The sequence below is a fragment of the Procambarus clarkii genome, chromosome 46 (assembly GCF_040958095.1).
Source record: "Procambarus clarkii isolate CNS0578487 chromosome 46, FALCON_Pclarkii_2.0, whole genome shotgun sequence".
Classification (NCBI taxonomy): domain Eukaryota; kingdom Metazoa; phylum Arthropoda; class Malacostraca; order Decapoda; family Cambaridae; genus Procambarus; species Procambarus clarkii.
Genome location: NC_091195.1, coordinates 12,115,771 through 12,135,869, shown reverse-complemented (window position 1 = coordinate 12,135,869; position 20,099 = coordinate 12,115,771). Strand labels below are relative to the sequence as shown.

General features: G+C 57.0%; 1 protein-coding gene across 1 annotated transcript in view; it reads left to right on the top strand.

Annotated features, from left to right (window-relative positions):
* Window positions 1-19,879, top strand: part of LOC123750002 (uncharacterized) — an 81,402-nt gene extending 61,523 nt beyond the window's left edge. The window contains exon 4 of the mRNA XM_069301697.1: window positions 16,755-19,879. Coding sequence (XP_069157798.1) covers window positions 16,755-16,909 — 155 coding nt within the window. The 3' untranslated portion in view covers window positions 16,910-19,879. The remainder of the gene's footprint in view (window positions 1-16,754) is intronic.
* The last annotated feature ends 220 nt before the right edge of the window (window positions 19,880-20,099 follow it).

Genomic DNA, 20,099 nt, shown 5'->3' with positions numbered 1-20,099 from the left:
TACCCTCCTGCTCCTCTGCACCACTACCCTCCTCCTCCTCTGCATTACTACCCTCCTGCTCCTCTGCACCACTACCCTCCTCCTCCTCTGCACCACTTCACTCCTCCTCTGCCTCACTACCCTCCTCCTCTGCACCACTACCCGCATCCTCCTCCTCCTCAGCACCACTACCCTCCTCCTCCTCTGCGCCACTACCCTCCTCCTCCTTCCCCTCTGCACCACTACCCTCCTCTTCTGCACCACAACCCTTCTCCTCCTCTGCACCACTACCCTCCTCCTCCTCTGCACCACTACCCTCCTCCTCCTCTGCACCTCTACCTTCCTCCTCTGCACCACTACCCTCCTCTTCTGCACCACTACCCTCCTCCTCCTCTGCACCAGTTCCCTCCTCCTCCTCTGCACCACTACCCTCCTTCTCCTCCTCCTCTGCACCACTACCCTCCTCCTCCTCTGCATCACTACCCTCCTCCACAACTGCATCACAACCCTCCTCTTCCTCTGCCCCACTACCCCCCCCTCCTCTTCTGCACCACTACCCTCCTCCTCTGCACCACTACCCTCCTCCTCCTCTGCACCACTACCCTCCTCCTCTGCACCACTACCCTCCTCCTCCTCTGCACCACTACCCTCCTCTTCCTCTGCACCGCTACCTTCCTCCTCTGCACCACTACCATCCTCCTCTGCATCACTACCCTCCTCCTCTGCACCACTATCCGCATCCTCCTCCTCCTCCTAAGCACCACTACCCTCCTCCTCCTCTGCGCCACTACCCTCCTCCTCCACCCCCTCTGCACCACTACCCTCCTTCTCTGCACCACAACCCTCCTCCTCCTCTGCACCACTATCCTCCTCCTCCTCTGCACCACTACCCTCCTGCTCCTCTGAACCACTACCCTTCTCCTCCGCACCACTACCCTCCTCCTCCTCTGCACCACTACCCTCCTCCTCTGCACCACTACCCTCCTCCTCTGCACCACTACCCTCCTCCTCCTCTGCACCACTACCCTCCTCCTCTGCACCACTACACTCCTCCTATGCACCACTACCCTCCTCCTCCTCTGCACCACTACCCTCGTCCTCTGCACCAGTACCCTCCTTCTCTGCACCACTACCTTCCTCCTCCTCCTCTGCACCACTACCCTCCTGCTCCTCTGCACCACTACCCTTCTCCTCTGCACCACTACCCTCCTCCTCCTCTGCACCACTACCCTCCTCCTCCTCTGCACCACTACCCTCCTCCTCTGCACCACTACCCTCCTGCTCCTCTGCACCACTACCCTCCTCCTCCTCTGCACCACTACCCTACTCCTCTGCATTACTACCCTCCGGCTCCTCTGCACCACTACCCTCCTCCTCTGCATCACTACACTCCTCCTCTGCCCCACTACCCCCCCCCCTCCTCCTCTGCACCACTACCCTCGTCCTCTGCACCACTTCCCTCCTCCTCTGCACCTCTACCCTCCTCCTCTACACCACTACCCTCCTCCTCCTCCGCACTACTACCCTCCTCCTCTGCATCACTACCCTCCTCCTCCTCCTCCTCCGCACCACTACCCTCCTCCTCCTCCGCACCACTGCCCTCCTCCTCCTCCGCACCACTACCCTCCTCCTCTGCACCACTACCCTCCTCCTCCTCCGCACCACTACCCTCCTCCTCCTCTGCACCACTACCCTCCTCTTCTGCACCACTTCCCTCCTCCTCCTCTGCACCACTACCCTCCTTCTCCTCCTCCTCTGCATCACTACCCTCCTCCTCCTCCTCTGCATCACTACCCTCCTCCTCCTCTGCATCACAACCCTCCTCCTCCTCTGCCCCACTACCCCCCTCCTCCTCCTCTGCACCACTACCCTCGTCCTCTGCACCACTACCTGCCTCCTATGCACCACTACCCTCCTCCTCCTCTGCAGCACTACCCTCCTCCTACTCCTCCTCTGCACCACTACCCTCCTCCTCCTCTGCATCACTACCCTCCTCCTCCTCTGCATCACTACCCTCCTCCTCCTCCTCAGCACCACTTCCCCCCTCCTCCTCCTCTGCACCACTACCCTCGTCCTCTGCACCACTACCCTCCTCCTCTGCACCACTACCCTCCTCCTCTGCACCACTACCCTCCTCCTCTGCACCACTACCCTCCTCCTCCTCTGCACCACTACCCTCCTCTTCCTCTGCATCCTCTACCTTCCTCCTCTGCACCACTACCATCCTCCTCTGCATCACTACCCTCCTCCTCTGCACCACTATCCGCATCCTCCTCCTCCTCCTAAGCACCACTACCCTCCTCCTCCTCTGCGCCACTACCCTCCTCCTCCACCCCCTCTGCACCACTACCCTCCTTCTCTGCACCACTACCCTCCTCCTCCTCTGCACCACTATCCTCCTCCTCCTCTGCACCACTACCCTCCTGCTCCTCTGAACCACTACCCTCCTCCTCTGTACCACTACCCTCCTCCTCCTCTGCACCACTACCCTCTTCCTCTGCACCACTACCCTCCTCCTCCTCTGCACCACTACTCTCCTCCTCTGCACCACTACACTCCTCCTATGCACCACTACCCTCCTCCTCCTCTGCACCACTACCCTCGTCCTCTGCACCAGTACCCTCCTTCTCTGCACCACTACCTTCCTCCTCCTCCTCTGCACCACTACCCTCCTGCTCCTCTGCACCACTACCCTTCTCCTCTGCACCACTACCCTCCTCCTCCTCTGCACCACTACCCTCCTCCTCTGCACCACTACCCTCCTGCTCCTCTGCACCACTACCCTCCTCCTCTGCACCACTACCCTCCTCCTCCTCTGCACCACTACCCTCCTCCTCTGCACCACTACACTCCTCCTCTGCACCACTACCCTCCTCCTCCTCTGCACCACTACCCTCCTCCTCTGCACCACTACCATCCTCCTCCTCTGCACCACTACCCTCCTCCTCCTCTGCACCACTACCCTCCTCCTCTGCACCGCTACCATCCTCCTCCTCTGCACCACTACCCTCCTCCTCTGCATTACTACCCTCCGGCTCCTCTGCACCACTACCCTCCTCCTCTGCACCACAACCCTCCTCCTCTGCACCACTACCCTCCTCCTCCTCTGCACCACTACCCTCCTCTTCCTCTGCACCTCTTCCTTCCTCCTCTGCACCACTACCCTCCTCCTCTGCATCACTACCCTCCTCCTCTGCACCACTATCCGCATCCTCCTCCTCCTCCTAAGCACCACTACCCTCCTCCTCCTCTGCGCCACTACCCTCCTCCTCCTCCCCCTCTGCACCACTACCCTCCTTCTCTGCACCACTACCCTCCTCCTCCTCTGCACCACTATCCTCCTCCTCCTCTGCACCACTATCCTCCTGCTCCTCTGAACCACTACCCTCCTCCTCTGCACCACTATCCTCCTCCTCCTCTGCACCACTACCCTCCTCCTCTGCACCACTACCCTCCTCCTCCTCTGCACCACTACCCTCCCCCTCTGCATTACTACCCTCCTGCTCCTCTGCACCACTACCCTCCTCCTCCTCTGCATTACTACCCTCCTGCTCCTCTGCACCACTACCCTCCTCCTCCTCTGCACCACTTCACTCCTCCTCTGCCTCACTACCCTCCTCCTCTGCACCACTACCCGCATCCTCCTTCTCCTCAGCACCACTACCCTCCTCCTCCTCTGCGCCACTACCCTCCTCCTCCTTCCCCTCTGCACCACTACCCTCCTCTTCTGCACCACAACCCTTCTCCTCCTCTGCACCACTACCCTCCTCCTCCTCTGCACCACTACCCTCCTCCTCCTCTGCACCTCTACCTTCCTCCTCTGCACCACTACCCTCCTCTTCTGCACCACTACCCTCCTCCTCCTCTGCACCAGTTCCCTCCTCCTCCTCTGCACCACTACCCTCCTTCTCCTCCTCCTCTGCACCACTACCCTCCTCCTCCTCTGCATCACTACCCTCCTCCACAACTGCATCACAACCCTCCTCTTCCTCTGCCCCACTACCCCCCCCCTCCTCTTCTGCACCACTACCCTCCTCCTCTGCACCACTACCCTCCTCCTCCTCTGCACCACTACCCTCCTCCTCTGCACCACTACCCTCCTCCTCCTCTGCACCACTACCCTCCTCTTCCTCTGCACCTCTACCTTCCTCCTCTGCACCACTACCATCCTCCTCTGCATCACTACCCTCCTCCTCTGCACCACTATCCGCATCCTCCTCCTCCTCCTAAGCACCACTACCCTCCTCCTCCTCTGCGCCACTACCCTCCTCCTCCACCCCCTCTGCACCACTACCCTCCTTCTCTGCACCACAACCCTCCTCCTCCTCTGCACCACTATCCTCCTCCTCCTCTGCACCACTACCCTCCTGCTCCTCTGAACCACTACCCTTCTCCTCCGCACCACTACCCTCCTCCTCCTCTGCACCACTACCCTCCTCCTCTGCACCACTACCCTCCTCCTCTGCACCACTACCCTCCTCCTCCTCTGCACCACTACCCTCCTCCTCTGCACCACTACACTCCTCCTATGCACCACTACCCTCCTCCTCCTCTGCACCACTACCCTCGTCCTCTGCACCAGTACCCTCCTTCTCTGCACCACTACCTTCCTCCTCCTCCTCTGCACCACTACCCTCCTGCTCCTCTGCACCACTACCCTTCTCCTCTGCACCACTACCCTCCTCCTCCTCTGCACCACTACCCTCCTCCTCTGCACCACTACCCTCCTGCTCCTCTGCACCACTACCCTCCTCCTCTGCACCACTACCCTCCTCCTCCTCTGCACCACTACCCTCCTCCTCTGCACCACTACACTCCTCCTCTGCACCACTACCCTCCTCCTCCTCTGCACCACTACCCTCCTCCTCTGCACCACTACCATCCTCCTCCTCTGCACCACTACCCTACTCCTCTGCATTACTACCCTCCTGCTCCTCTGCACCACTACCCTCCTCCTCTGCACCACTACCCTCCTCCTCTGCACCACTACCCTCCTCCTCCTCTGCACCACTACCCTCCTCCTCTGCACCACTACCCTCCTCCTCCTCTGCACCACTACCCTCCTCTTCCTCTGCACCTCTTCCTTCCTCCTCTGCACCACTACCCTCCTCCTCTGCATCACTACCCTCCTCCTCTGCACCACTATCCGCATCCTCCTCCTCCTCCTAAGCACCACTACCCTCCTCCTCCTCTGCGCCACTACCCTCCTCCTCCTCCCCCTCTGCACCACTACCCTCCTTCTCTGCACCACTACCCTCCTCCTCCTCTGCACCACTATCCTCCTCCTCCTCTGCACCACTATCCTCCTGCTCCTCTGAACCACTACCCTCCTCCTCTGCACCACTACCCTCCTCCTCCTCTGAACCACTACCCTCCTCCTCTGCACCACTACCCTCCTCCTCCTCTGCACCACTACCCTCCTCCTCTGCACCACTACACTCCTCCTATGCACCACTTCCCTCCTCCTCTGCACCTCTACCCTCCTCCTCTACACCACTACCCTCCTCCTCCTCCTCCTCCGCATCACAACCCTCCTCTTCCTCTGCCCCACTACCCCCCCCCCTCCTCCTCTGCACCACTACCCTCGTCCTCTGCACCACTTCCCTCCTCCTCTGCACCTCTACCCTCCTCCTCTACACCACTACCCTCCTCCTCCTCCGCACTACTACCCTCCTCCTCTGCATCACTACCCTCCTCCTCCTCCTCCTCCGCACCACTACCCTCCTCCTCCTCCGCACCACTGCCCTCCTCCTCCTCCGCACCACTACCCTCCTCCTCTGCACCACTACCCTCCTCCTCCTCCGCACCACTACCCTCCTCCTCCTCTGCACCACTACCCTCCTCTTCTGCACCACTTCCCTCCTCCTCCTCTGCACCACTACCCTCCTTCTCCTCCTCCTCTGCATCACTACCCTCCTCCTCCTCCTCTGCATCACTACCCTCCTCCTCCTCTGCATCACAACCCTCCTCCTCCTCTGCCCCACTACCCCCCTCCTCCTCCTCTGCACCACTACCCTCGTCCTCTGCACCACTACCTGCCTCCTATGCACCACTACCCTCCTCCTCCTCTGCAGCACTACCCTCCTCCTACTCCTCCTCTGCACCACTACCCTCCTCCTCCTCTGCATCACTACCCTCCTCCTCCTCTGCATCACTACCCTTCTCCTCCTCCTCAGCACCACTTCCCCCCTCCTCCTCCTCTGCACCACTACCCTCGTCCTCTGCACCACTACCCTCCTCCTCTGCACCACTACCCTCCTCCTCTGCACCACTACCCTCCTCCTCTGCACCACTACCCTCCTCCTCCTCTGCACCACTACCCTCCTCTTCCTCTGCACCTCTACCTTCCTCCTCTGCACCACTACCATCCTCCTCTGCATCACTACCCTCCTCCTCTGCACCACTATCCGCATCCTCCTCCTCCTCCTAAGCACCACTACCCTCCTCCTCCTCTGCGCCACTACCCTCCTCCTCCACCCCCTCTGCACCACTACCCTCCTTCTCTGCACCACTACCCTCCTCCTCCTCTGCACCACTATCCTCCTCCTCCTCTGCACCACTACCCTCCTGCTCCTCTGAACCACTACCCTCCTCCTCTGCACCACTACCCTCCTCCTCCTCTGCACCACTACCCTCTTCCTCTGCACCACTACCCTCCTCCTCCTCTGCACCACTACTCTCCTCCTCTGCACCACTACACTCCTCCTATGCACCACTACCCTCCTCCTCCTCTGCACCACTACCCTCGTCCTCTGCACCAGTACCCTCCTTCTCTGCACCACTACCTTCCTCCTCCTCCTCTGCACCACTACCCTCCTCCTCCTCTGCACCACTACCCTCCTCCTCTGCACCACTACCCTCCTCCTCCTCTGCACCACTACCCTCCTCCTCTGCACCACTACCCTCCTGCTCCTCTGCACCACTACCCTCCTCCTCTGCACCACTACCCTCCTCCTCCTCTGCACCACTACCCTCCTCCTCTGCACCACTACACTCCTCCTCTGCACCACTACCCTCCTCCTCCTCTGCACCACTACCCTCCTCCTCTGCACCACTACCATCCTCCTCCTCTGCACCACTACCCTCCTCCTCCTCTGCACCACTACCCTCCTCCTCTGCACCGCTACCATCCTCCTCCTCTGCACCACTACCCTCCTCCTCTGCATTACTACCCTCCTGCTCCTCTGCACCACTACCCTCCTCCTCTGCACCACAACCCTCCTCCTCTGCACCACTACCCTCCTCCTCCTCTGCACCACTACCCTCCTCTTCCTCTGCACCTCTTCCTTCCTCCTCTGCACCACTACCCTCCTCCTCTGCATCACTACCCTCCTCCTCTGCACCACTATCCGCATCCTCCTCCTCCTCCTAAGCACCACTACCCTCCTCCTCCTCTGCGCCACTACCCTCCTCCTCCTCCCCCTCTGCACCACTACCCTCCTTCTCTGCACCACTACCCTCCTCCTCCTCTGCACCACTATCCTCCTCCTCCTCTGCACCACTATCCTCCTGCTCCTCTGAACCACTACCCTCCTCCTCTGCACCACTATCCTCCTCCTCCTCTGCACCACTACCCTCCTCCTCTGCACCACTACCCTCCTCCTCCTCTGCACCACTACCCTCCCCCTCTGCATTACTACCCTCCTGCTCCTCTGCACCACTACCCTCCTCCTCCTCTGCATTACTACCCTCCTGCTCCTCTGCACCACTACCCTCCTCCTCCTCTGCACCACTTCACTCCTCCTCTGCCTCACTACCCTCCTCCTCTGCACCACTACCCGCATCCTCCTCCTCCTCAGCACCACTACCCTCCTCCTCCTCTGCGCCACTACCCTCCTCCTCCTTCCCCTCTGCACCACTACCCTCCTCTTCTGCACCACAACCCTTCTCCTCCTCTGCACCACTACCCTCCTCCTCCTCTGCACCACTACCCTCCTCCTCCTCTGCACCTCTACCTTCCTCCTCTGCACCACTACCCTCCTCTTCTGCACCACTACCCTCCTCCTCCTCTGCACCACTTCCCTCCTCCTCCTCTGCACCACTACCCTCCTTCTCCTCCTCCTCTGCACCACTACCCTCCTCCTCCTCTGCATCACTACCCTCCTCCACAACTGCATCACAACCCTCCTCTTCCTCTGCCCCACTACCCCCCCCCCTCCTCTTCTGCACCACTACCCTCCTCCTCTGCACCACTACCCTCCTCCTCCTCTGCACCACTACCCTCCTCCTCTGCACCACTACCCTCCTCCTCTGCACCACTACCCTCCTCTTCCTCTGCACCTCTACCTTCCTCCTCTGCACCACTACCATCCTCCTCTGCATCACTACCCTCCTCCTCTGCACCACTATCCGCATCCTCCTCCTCCTCCTAAGCACCACTACCCTCCTCCTCCTCTGCGCCACTACCCTCCTCCTCCACCCCCTCTGCACCACTACCCTCCTTCTCTGCACCACAACCCTCCTCCTCCTCTGCACCACTATCCTCCTCCTCCTCTGCACCACTACCCTCCTGCTCCTCTGAACCACTACCCTTCTCCTCTGCACCACTACCCTCCTCCTCCTCTGCACCACTACCCTCCTCCTCTGCACCACTACCCTCCTCCTCTGCACCACTACCCTCCTCCTCCTCTGCACCACTACCCTCCTCCTCTGCACCACTACACTCCTCCTATGCACCACTACCCTCCTCCTCCTCTGCACCACTACCCTCGTCCTCTGCACCAGTACCCTCCTTCTCTGCACCACTACCTTCCTCCTCCTCCTCTGCACCACTACCCTCCTGCTCCTCTGCACCACTACCCTTCTCCTCTGCACCACTACCCTCCTCCTCCTCTGCACCACTACCCTCCTCCTCTGCACCACTACCCTCCTGCTCCTCTGCACCACTACCCTCCTCCTCTGCACCACTACCCTCCTCCTCCTCTGCACCACTACCCTCCTCCTCTGCACCACTACCCTCCTCCTCTGCACCACTACCCTCCTCCTCCTCTGCACCACTACCCTCCTCCTCTGCACCACTACCATCCTCCTCCTCTGCACCACTACCCTACTCCTCTGCATTACTACCGTCCTGCTCCTCTGCACCACTACCCTCCTCCTCTGCACCACTACCCTCCTCCTCTGCACCACTACCCTCCTCCTCCTCTGCACCACTACCCTCCTCCTCTGCACCACTACCCTCCTCCTCCTCTGCACCTCTTCCTTCCTCCTCTGCACCACTACCCTCCTCCTCTGCATCACTACCCTCCTCCTCTGCACCACTATCCGCATCCTCCTCCTCCTCCTAAGCACCACTACCCTCCTCCTCCTCTGCGCCACTTCCCTCCTCCTCCTCCCCCTCTGCACCACTACCCTCCTTCTCTGCACCACTACCCTCCTCCTCCTCTGCACCACTATCCTCCTCCTCCTCTGCACCACTATCCTCCTGCTCCTCTGAACCACTACCCTCCTCCTCTGCACCACTACCCTCCTACTCCTCTGAACCACTACCCTCCTCCTCTGCACCACTACCCTCCTCCTCCTCTGCACCACTACCCTCCTCCTCTGCACCACTACACTCCTCCTATGCACCACTTCCCTCCTCCTCTGCACCTCTACCCTCCTCCTCTACACCACTACCCTCCTCCTCCTCCTCCTCCGCATCACAACCCTCCTCTTCCTCTGCCCCACTACCCCCCCCTCCTCCTCTGCACCACTACCCTCGTCCTCTGCACCACTTCCCTCCTCCTCTGCACCTCTACCCTCCTCCTCTACACCACTACCCTCCTCCTCCTCCGCACTACTACCCTCCTCCTCTGCATCACTACCCTCCTCCTCCTCCTCCTCCGCACCACTACCCTCCTCCTCCTCCGCACCACTGCCCTCCTCCTCCTCCGCACCACTACCCTCCTCCTCTGCACCACTACCCTCCTCCTCCTCCGCACCACTACCCTCCTCCTCCTCTGCACCACTACCCTCTTCCTCCTGCTCCTCAGCACCACTACCTTCCTCCTCCTCTGCACCACTACCCTCCTCCTCCTCTGCACCACTACCCTCCTCCTCTGCACCTCTACCCTCCTCATCCTCTGCACCACTACCCTCCTCCTCTGCACCACTACCCTCCTCCTCCTCTGCATCACTACCCTCCTCCTCTGCACTACTACCCGCATCCTCCTCTGCACCACTACCCTCCTCCTCTGCATCACTACCCTCCTCCTCTGCACCGTTACCCTCCTCCTCTGCATCACTACCCTCCTCCTCTGCACCACTACCCGCATCCTCCTCCTCCTAAGCACCACTACCCTCCTCCTCCTCTGCGCCACTACCCTCCTCCTCCTCCTCCCCCTCTGCACCACTACCCTCCTTCTCTGCACCACTACCCTCCTCCTCCTCTGCACCACTATCCTCCTCCTCCTCTGCACCACTACCCTCCTGCTCCTCTGAACTACTACCCTCCTCCTCTGCACCACTACCCTCCTCCTCCTCTGCACCACTACCCTCCTCCTCTGCACCACTACACTCTTCCTATGCACCACTACCCTCCTCCTCCTCTGCACCACTACCCTCCTCCTCTGCACCACTACCCTCCTCCTCCTCTGCACCACTACCCTCCCCCTCTGCATTACTACCCTCCTGCTCCTCTGCACCACTACCCTCCTCCTCCTCTGCACCACTACCCTCCTCCTCTGCATCACTACCCTCCTCCTCTGCACCACTACCCGCATCCTCCTCCTCCTCAGCACCACTACCCTCCTCCTCCTCTGCGCCACTACCCTCCTCCTCCTCCCCCTCTGCACCACTACCCTCCTCCTCTGCACCACAACCCTTCTCCTCCTCTGCACCACTACCCTCCTCCTCCTCTGCACCACTACCCTCCTCCTCTGCACCACAACCCTTCTCCTCCTCTGCACCACTACCCTCCTCCTCCTCTGCACCACTACCCTCCTCCTCCTCTGCACTTCTACCTTCCTCCTCTGCACCACTACCCTCCTCTTCTGCACCACTACCCTCCTCCTCCTCTGCACCACTTCCCTCCTCCTCCTCTGCACCACTACCCTCCTTCTCCTCCTCCTCTGCACCACTACCCTCCTCCTCCTCTGCATCACTACCCTACTCCTCCTCTGCATCACAACGCTCCTCTACCTCTGCCCCACTACCCCCCTCCTCCTCCTCTGCACCACTACCCTCGTCTTCTGCACCACTACCCGCCTCCTCTGCACCACTACCCTCCTCCTCCTCTTCACCACTACCCTCCTCCTCCTCCGCACTACTACACTCCTCCTTTGCACCACTACCCTCCTCCTCCGCTGCACCACTACCCTTCTCCTCCTCTGCACCACTACCCTCCTCCTCCTCTGCACCACTTCACTCCTCCTCTGCACCTCTACCCTCCTCCTCTACACCACTACCCTCCTCCTCCTCCTCCGCACTACTACCCTCCTCCTCTGCACCACTACCCTCCTCCTCCTCCTTCGCACCACTACCCTCTTCCTCTGCACCCTTACCCTCCTCCTCCATTGCACCACTACCCTCCTCCTCTGCACCACTACCATCCTCCTCCTCCTCCTCTGCACCACTACCCTCCTCCTCCTCCGCACCACTACCCTCCTCCTCTGCATCACTACCATCCTCCTCCTCCTCCTCCGCACCACTACCCTCCTCCTCTGCATCACTACCAACCTCCTCCTCCTCCTCTGCACCACTACCCTCCTCCTCCTCCGAACCACTACCCTCCTCCTCTGCATCACTACCATCCTCCTCCTCCTCCTCCGCACCACTACCCTCCTCTTCCTCCTCCGCACCACTACCCTCCTCCTCCTCCTCATCTGCACCACTACCCTCCTCCTCTGCACCACTACCCTCCTCTTCCTTCGCACCACTACCCTCCTCCTCCTCTGCAGCACTACCCTCCTCCTCCTCCTCCTCAGCACCACTACCCTCCTCCTCTGCACAACTACCCCCCTCCTCCTCCTCCTCTGCATCACTACCTTCCTCCTCCTCCCCCGCACCACTACCCTCCTCCTCTGCATCACTACCATCCTCCTCCTCCTCCTCCTCCGCACCACTACCCTCCTCCTCTACAACACTACCCTCCTCCTCTGCATAACCACCCTCCTCCTCCTCCTCCGCACCACTACCCTCCTCCTCTGCACCACTACCCTCCTCCTCTGCATAACTACCCTCCTCCTCCTCCTCCTCTGCGCCCCTACCCTCCTCCTCCTCTGCACCACTACCCTCCTCCTCCTCTGCACCACTACAATCCTCCTCTGCATAACTACCCTCCTCCTCCTCCTCTGCACCACTACCCTCCTCCTGTGCACCACTACCCTCCTCCTCCTCTGCACCACTACCCTCCTCCTCTGCATCTCTACCCTCCTCCTCTGCACCACTACCCGCATCCTCCTCCTCCTCAGGAACACTACCCTCCTCCTCCTCTGCGCCACTACCCTCCTCCTCCTCCCCCTCTGCACCACTACCCTCCTCCTCTGCACCACTACCCTCCACCTCCTCTGCACTACTACCCTCCTCCTCCTCTGCACCTCTAACTTCCTCCTCTGCACCACTACCCTCCTCTTCTGCACCACTACCCTCCTCCTCCTCTGCACCACTTCCCTCCTCCTCCTCTGCACCACTACCCTCCTTCTCCTCCTCCTCTGCACCACTACCCTCCTCCTCCTCTGCATCACTACCCTCCTCCTCCTCTGCATCACAACCCTCCTCCTCCTCTGCCCCACTACCCCCCTCCTCCTCCTCTGCACCACTACCCTCGTCCTCTGCACCACTACCTGCCTCCTCTGCACCACTACCCTCCTCATCCTCTGCAGCACTACCCTCCTCCTACTCCTCCTCTGCACCACTACCCTCCTCCTCCTCTGCATCACTACCCTCCTCCTCCTCTGCATCACTACCCTCCTCCTCCTCCTCAGCACCACTTCCCCCCTCCTCCTCTTCTGCACCACTACCCTCGTCCTCTGCACCACTACCCTCCTCCTCTGCACCACTACCCTCCTCCTCCTCCTCTGCACCACTACCCTCCTGCTCCTCTGCACCACTACCCTCCTACTCTGCACCACTACCCTCCTCTTTCTCTGCACCACTACCCTCCTCCTCTGCACCACTACCCTCCTGCTCCTCTGCACCACTACCCTCCTCCTTTGCACCACTACCCTCCTCCTCCTCTGCACCACTACCCTCCTCCTCTGCACCACTACACTCCTCCTCTGCACCACTACCCTCCTCCTCCTCTGCACCACTACCCTCCTCCTCTGCACCACTACCCTCCTCCTCCTCTGCACCACTACCCTCCTCCTCTGCATTACTACCCTCCTGCTCCTCTGCACCACTACCCTCCTCCTCTGCACCACTACCCTCCTCCTCTGCACCACTACCCTCCTCCTCTGCACCACTACCCTCCTCCTCTGCACCACTACCCTCCTCCTCCTCTGCACCACTACCCTCCTCTTCCTCTGCGCCTCTACCTTCCTCCTCTGCACCACTACCCTCCTCCTCTGCATCACTACCCTCCTCCTCTGCACCACTATCCGCATCCTCCTCCTCCTCCTAAGCACCACTACCCTCCTACTCGTCTGCGCCACTACCCTCCTCCTCCTCCCCCTCTGCACCACTACCCTCCTTCTCTGCACCACTACCCTCCTCCTCCTCTGCACCACTATCCTCCTTCTCCTCTGCACCACTACCCTCCTGCTCCTCTGAACCACTACCCTCCTCCTCTGCACCACTACCCTCCTCCTCCTCTGCACCACTACCCTCCTCCTCTGCACCACTACCCTTCTCCTCCTCTGCACCACTACCCTCCTCCTCTGCACCACTACACTCCTCCTATGCACCACTACCCTCCTCCTCCTCTGCACCACTACGCTCTTCCTCTGCACCACTACCCTCCTCCTCCTCTGCACCACTACCCTCCCCCTCTGCATTACTACCCTCCTGCTCCTCTGCACCACTACCCTCCTCCTCCTCTGCACCACTTCACTCCTCCTCTGCATCACTACCCTCCTCTTCTGCACCACTACCCGCATCCTCCTCCTCCTCAGCACCACTACACTCCTCCTCCTCTGCATCACTACCCTCCTCTACCTCTGCCCCACTACCCCCCTCCTCCTCCTCTGCACCACTACCCTCCTCCTCTGCACCACTACCCGCCTCCTCTGCACCACTACCCTCCTCCTCCTCTGCACCACTACCCTCCTCCTCCTCCGCACTACTACACTCCTCCTCTGCACCACTACCCTCCTCCTCCTCTGCACCACTACCCTCCTCCTCCTCTGCACCACTACCCTCCTCCTCCTCTGCACCACTTCCCTCCTTCTCTGCACCTCTACCCTCCTCCTCTACGCCACTACCCTCCTCCTCCTCCGCACTACTACCCTCCTCCTCTGCACCACTACCCTCCCCCTCCTCCTTCGCACCACTACCCTCTTCCTCTGCACCACTACCCTCCTCCTCCTTTGCACCACTACCCTCCTCCTCTGCACCACTACCATCCTCCTCCTCCTCCTCTGCACCACTACCCTCCTCCTCTGCACCACTACCCTCCTCCTCCTCTGCATCACTACCCTCCCCCTCTGCATTACTACCCTCCTGCTCCTCTGCACCACTACCCTCCTCCTCCTCTGCACCACTTCACTCCTCCTCTGCATCACTACCCTCCTCCTCTGCACCACTACCCGCATCCTCCTCCTCCTCAGCACCACTACCCTCCTCCTCCTCTGCGCCACTACCCTCCTCCTCCTTCCCCTCTGCACCACTACCCTCCTCTTCTGCACCACAACCCTTCTCCTCTTCTGCACCACTACCCTCCTCCTCCTCTGCACCACTACCCTCCTCCTCCTCTGCACCTCTACCTTCCTCCTCTGCACCACTACCCTCCTCCTCTGCACTACTACCCTCCTACTCCTCTGCACCACTACTCTCCTCCTCTGCATCACTACCCTCCTCCTCTCCACCACTACCCGCATCCTCCTCCTCCTCAGCACCACTACCCTCCTCCTCCTCTACGCCACTACCCTCCTCCTCCTCCGCACCACTACCCTCCTCCTCTGCACCACTACCCTCCTCCTCTGCATAACTACCCTCCTCCTCTGCACCACTACCCTCCTCCTCTGCATAACTACCCTCCTCCTCCTCCTCCTCCTCCTCTGCACCACTACCCTCCTCCCCCTCTGCACCACTACCCTCCTCCTCCGCATAACTACCCTCCTCCTCCTCCGCACCACTACCCTCCTCCTCCTCTGCACCACTACCCTCCTCCTCTGCATCACTACTCTTCTCCTCCTCCTCCTCAGCACCACTACCCTCCTCCTTCTCTGCACCACTACCCTTCTCCTCCTCCGCACCACTACCCTCCTCCTCTGCACCAATACCCCCCTCCTACTCTGCACCACTACCCTCCTCCTCCTCTGCACCACTACCCTCCTCCTCCTCTGCATCACTACCCTCCTCCTCCTCTGCACCACTACCCTCTTCCTTTCTCTGCACCACTACCCTCCTCCTACTCTGCACCACTTCCCTCTTCCTTTCTCTGCACCACTACCCTCCTCCTACTCTGCACCACTACCCTCCTCCTCCTCTGCACCACTACCCTCCTCCTCCTCCGCACCACTACCCTCCTCCTCCTCTGCACAACTACCCTCCTCCTCCTCTTCAGCACTACCCTCCTCCTCCTCTGCACCACTACCCTCCTCCTCTTCACCACTACCCTCCTCCTCCTCTGCACCACTACCCTCCTCCTCTGCACCACTAGCCTCCTCCTCCTCTGCACAACTACCCTCCTCCTCCTCTTCAGCACTACCCTCCTCCTCCTCTGCACCACTACCCTCCTCCTCTTCACCACTACCCTCCTCCTCCTCTGCACCACTACCCTCCTCCTCCTCTTCAGCACTACCCTCCTCCTCCTCTGCACCACTACCCTCCTCCTCCTCTGCACCACTACCCTCCTCCTTTTCAGCACCACCCTCCTCCTCCTCTGCACCACTACCCTCCTCCTCCTCTGCACCACTACCCTCCTCCTCCTTTTCAGCACTACCCTCCTCCTCCTCTGCACCACTACCCTCCTCCTCCGCCGCTGCACCACTACCCTCCTCCTCTGCACCACTACCCTCCTCCTCTGCACCACTACCCTCCTCCTCCTCCTCCTCAGCACCACTACCCTCCTCCTTTTCTGCACCACTACCCTCCTCCTCCTCTACACCACTACCCTCCTCCTCCTCCGCTGCACTACTACCCTCCTCCTCTGCACCACTACCCTCCTCCTCCTCTGCACCACTACCCTCCTCCTCCTCTGCACCACTACCCGCCTCCTCTGCACCGCTACCCTCCTCCTCCTCCTCTGCATCACTACCCTCCTCCTCCTCCTTAAGAGATGGGTGTGAGGTGTAGCCAGGTGTGGGCTTCAGTGTTCCCTTTCATCTGCAGGTGTAGATGGGGAGAGTTGCCAGGTGTGGGCTTCAGAGTTCCCTCTCATCTGCACGTGTGGGTGTGGAGAGTTGCCAGGTGTCGGCTTCAGTGTTCCCTCTTATCTGCAGGTGTGAGCTTCAATGTTCCCTCTCCTCTGCATGTGTGGGTGGGGAGAGTTGCCAGGTGTGGGCTTCAATGTTCCCTCTCATCTACAGGTGTGGGTGGGGAGACTTGCCAGGTGTGAGGTTCAATGTTCCTTCTAATCTACAGGTGTGGTTGGGGAGAGTTGCCAGGTGTGGGCTTCAATGTTCCCTCTCATCTACAGGTGTGGGTGGGGAGAGTTGCCAGGTGTGAGCTTCAATGTTTCCTCTCATCTACAGGGGTGGGAGGGGAGAGACTCCTGCTAGGACTTCACCGGAGGGGCGTCACTGGTGATATCCTTGCGATTTGGATCCAGGACAGTGAGGAGAACAAGAAGTACCTCGAAGAGCTCGGTGCGTCGCTTAACAATTTTAATGATGTTGAAATATGGTAAATTGTTGAGACCTGCCTCACGAGACCAATAATGTACAAGGACACATCTACGAGGAACTGGTTGTTGAGACCAGCCTCACGAGACCAATAATGTACAAGGACACATCTACGAGGAGCTGGTTGTTGAGACCAGCCTCACGAGACCAATAATGTACAAGGACACATCTACGAGGAGCTGGTTGTTGAGACCTGCCTCACGAGACCAATAATGTACAAGGACACATCTACGAGGAGCTGGTTGTTGAGACCTGCCTCACGAGACCAATGTAGATGTACAGTAATCTATATAGGTACATGTGTAGATGTACAGTAATCTACAGATGTACATGTGTAGATGTTCAGTAATCTACAGATGTACATGTGTAGATGTACAGTAATCTACAGATGTATATGTGTAGATGTACAGTAATCTACAGATGTACATGTGTAGATGTACAGTAATCTACAGATGTACAGTAATCTACAGATGTACATGTGTAGATGTACAGTAACCTACAGATGTACAGTAATCTACAGATGTACATGTGTAGATGTACAGTAATCTACAGATGTACAGTAATCTACAGATGTACATGTGTAGATGTACAGTAACCTACAGATGTACAGTAATCTACAGATGTACATGTGTAGATGTACAGTAATCTACAGATGTACATGTGTAGATGTACAGTAACCTACAGATGTACAGTAATCTACAGATGTACATGTGTAGATGTACAGTAATCTACAGATGTACATGTGTAGATGTACAGTAATCTAGAGATGTACATGTGTAGAAGTACAGTAATCTACATATGTACATGTGTAGATGTACAGTAATCTACAGATGTACATGTGTAGATGTTCAGTAATCTACAGATGTACATGTGTAGATGTACCGTAATCTACAGATGTATATGTGTAGATGTACAGTAATATACAGATGTATATGTGTAGATGTACAGTAATCTACAGATGTACATGTGTAGATGTACAGTAATCTACAGATGTACTTGTGTAGATGTACAGTAATCTACAGATGTACAGTAATCTACAGATGTACATGTGTAGATGTACAGTAATCTACAGATGTACATGTGTAGATGTACAGTAATCTACAGATGTACAGTAATCTACAGATGTACATGTGTAGATGTACAGTAATCTACAGATGTACAGTAATCTACAGATGTACAGTAATCTACAGATGTACATGTGTAGATGTACAGTAATCTACAGATGTACATGTGTAGATGTACAGTAATCTACAGATGTACATGTGTAGATGTACAGTAATCTACAGATGTACATGTGTAGATGTACAGTAATCTACAGATGTACATGTGTAGATGTACAGTAATCTACAGATGTACATGTGTAGATGTACAGTAATCTACAGATGTACATGTGTAGATGTACAGTAATCTACAGATGTACAGTAATCTACAGATGTACATGTGTAGATGTACAGTAATCTACAGATGTACAGTAATCTACAGATGTACATGTGTAGATGTACAGTAATCTACAGATGTATATGTGTAGATGTACAGTAATCTACAGATGTACAGTAATCTACAGATGTACATCTGTAGATGTACAGTAATCTACAGATGTACATGTGTAGATGTACAGTAATCTACAGATGTACATGTGTAGATGTACAGTAATCTACAGATGTACATGTGTAGATGTACAGTAATCTACAGATGTACATGTGTAGATGTACAGTAATCTACAGATGTACATGTGTAGATGTACAGTAATCTACAGATGTACATGTGTAGATGTACAGTAATCTACAGATGTACATGTGTAGATGTACAGCAATCTACAGATGTACATGTGTAGATGTACAGTAATCTACAGATGTACATGTGTAGATGTACAGTAATCTACAGATGTACATGTGTAGATGTACAGTAATCTACAGATGTACATGTGTAGATGTACAGTAAGATGTACATGATGTACTCCAGATGTTCTCCTTTCATCAAAATATGTGGTTCGTATTTGGTGTAATTCTTGTGCCAACCCGCAGATCTTGATGTTGCAACTGCTGTGTACTGGTCACTATATATCTTCTGCATTGCTCTATTGCTAATTACTTTCTTAATCTGTGATAGACTCTGTGGTATGTAAATGTCTACATTTCTTCTCTTAGTTGCAAGTTTTGCAGCATCGTCTGCAATGTCATTTCCAGTTATTCCCATGTGACTTGGCACCCAGTTGACAGTACCCAACGGCCTTGATGTTCCAGTGTTTGCATTTTAGTATGCTGGTGGAATGAATGAGTTTTTGTATGCTGGTGGAATGAATGAGTTTTTGTATGCTGGTGGAATGAATGAGTTTTTGTATGCTGGTGGAATGAATGAGTTTTTGTATGCTGGTGGAATGAATGAGTTTTTGTATGCTGGGGGAATGAATGAGTTTTTGTTTTGATGATAGTGAGAATGAGTTTTGGTATGCGTTGTTTGTATGAGTTTTGGCATGTTGGAGGTATGAATGTATTTTATTGTGCTGGTGGTACCTTCCTTGAGGTTACCTTGAGGCCGTTTAGGGCCTTACCGTCCCCGCGGCCCGGTCCTCGACCAGGCCTCCTCGTTGCTGGACAGGTTAACCAGGTTGTTGGACGCGGCTGCTAGCAGACTGTCGTATGAATCACAGCCTGGTTGATCAGAGCTTATCAAGTTCTCTCTTGAACACTGTGAGAGATCGGCTAGTTATACCCTTTATGTGTAGTAGAAGGTATAGATAAGCAGCCTTCCAGTCTGTAGTGGAAGGTATAGATAAGCAGCCTTCCAGTCTGTAGTGGAAGATGTAGATAAGCAGCCTTCCAGTCTGTAGTGGAAGGTATAGATAAGCAGCCTTCCAGTCTGTAGTGGAAGGTATAGATAAGCAGCCTTCCAGTCTGTAGTGGAAGGTATAGATAAGCAGCCTTCCAGTCTGTAGTGGAAGGTATAGATAAGCAACCTTCCAGTCTGTAGTGGAAGATATAGATAAGCAGCCTTCCAGTCTGTAGTGGAAGGTATAGATAAGCAGCCTTCCAGTCTGTAGTGAAAGGTATAGATAAGCAGCCTTCCAGTCTGTAGTGGAAGGTATTGATAAGCATTTGTCTCCTGATTTTATGAATAAGTTTTGGTATGTAATTGATATATTATCATTTTCTACACTTTATTATCAATATGACTTTCTTTACTATTGTTTATTGG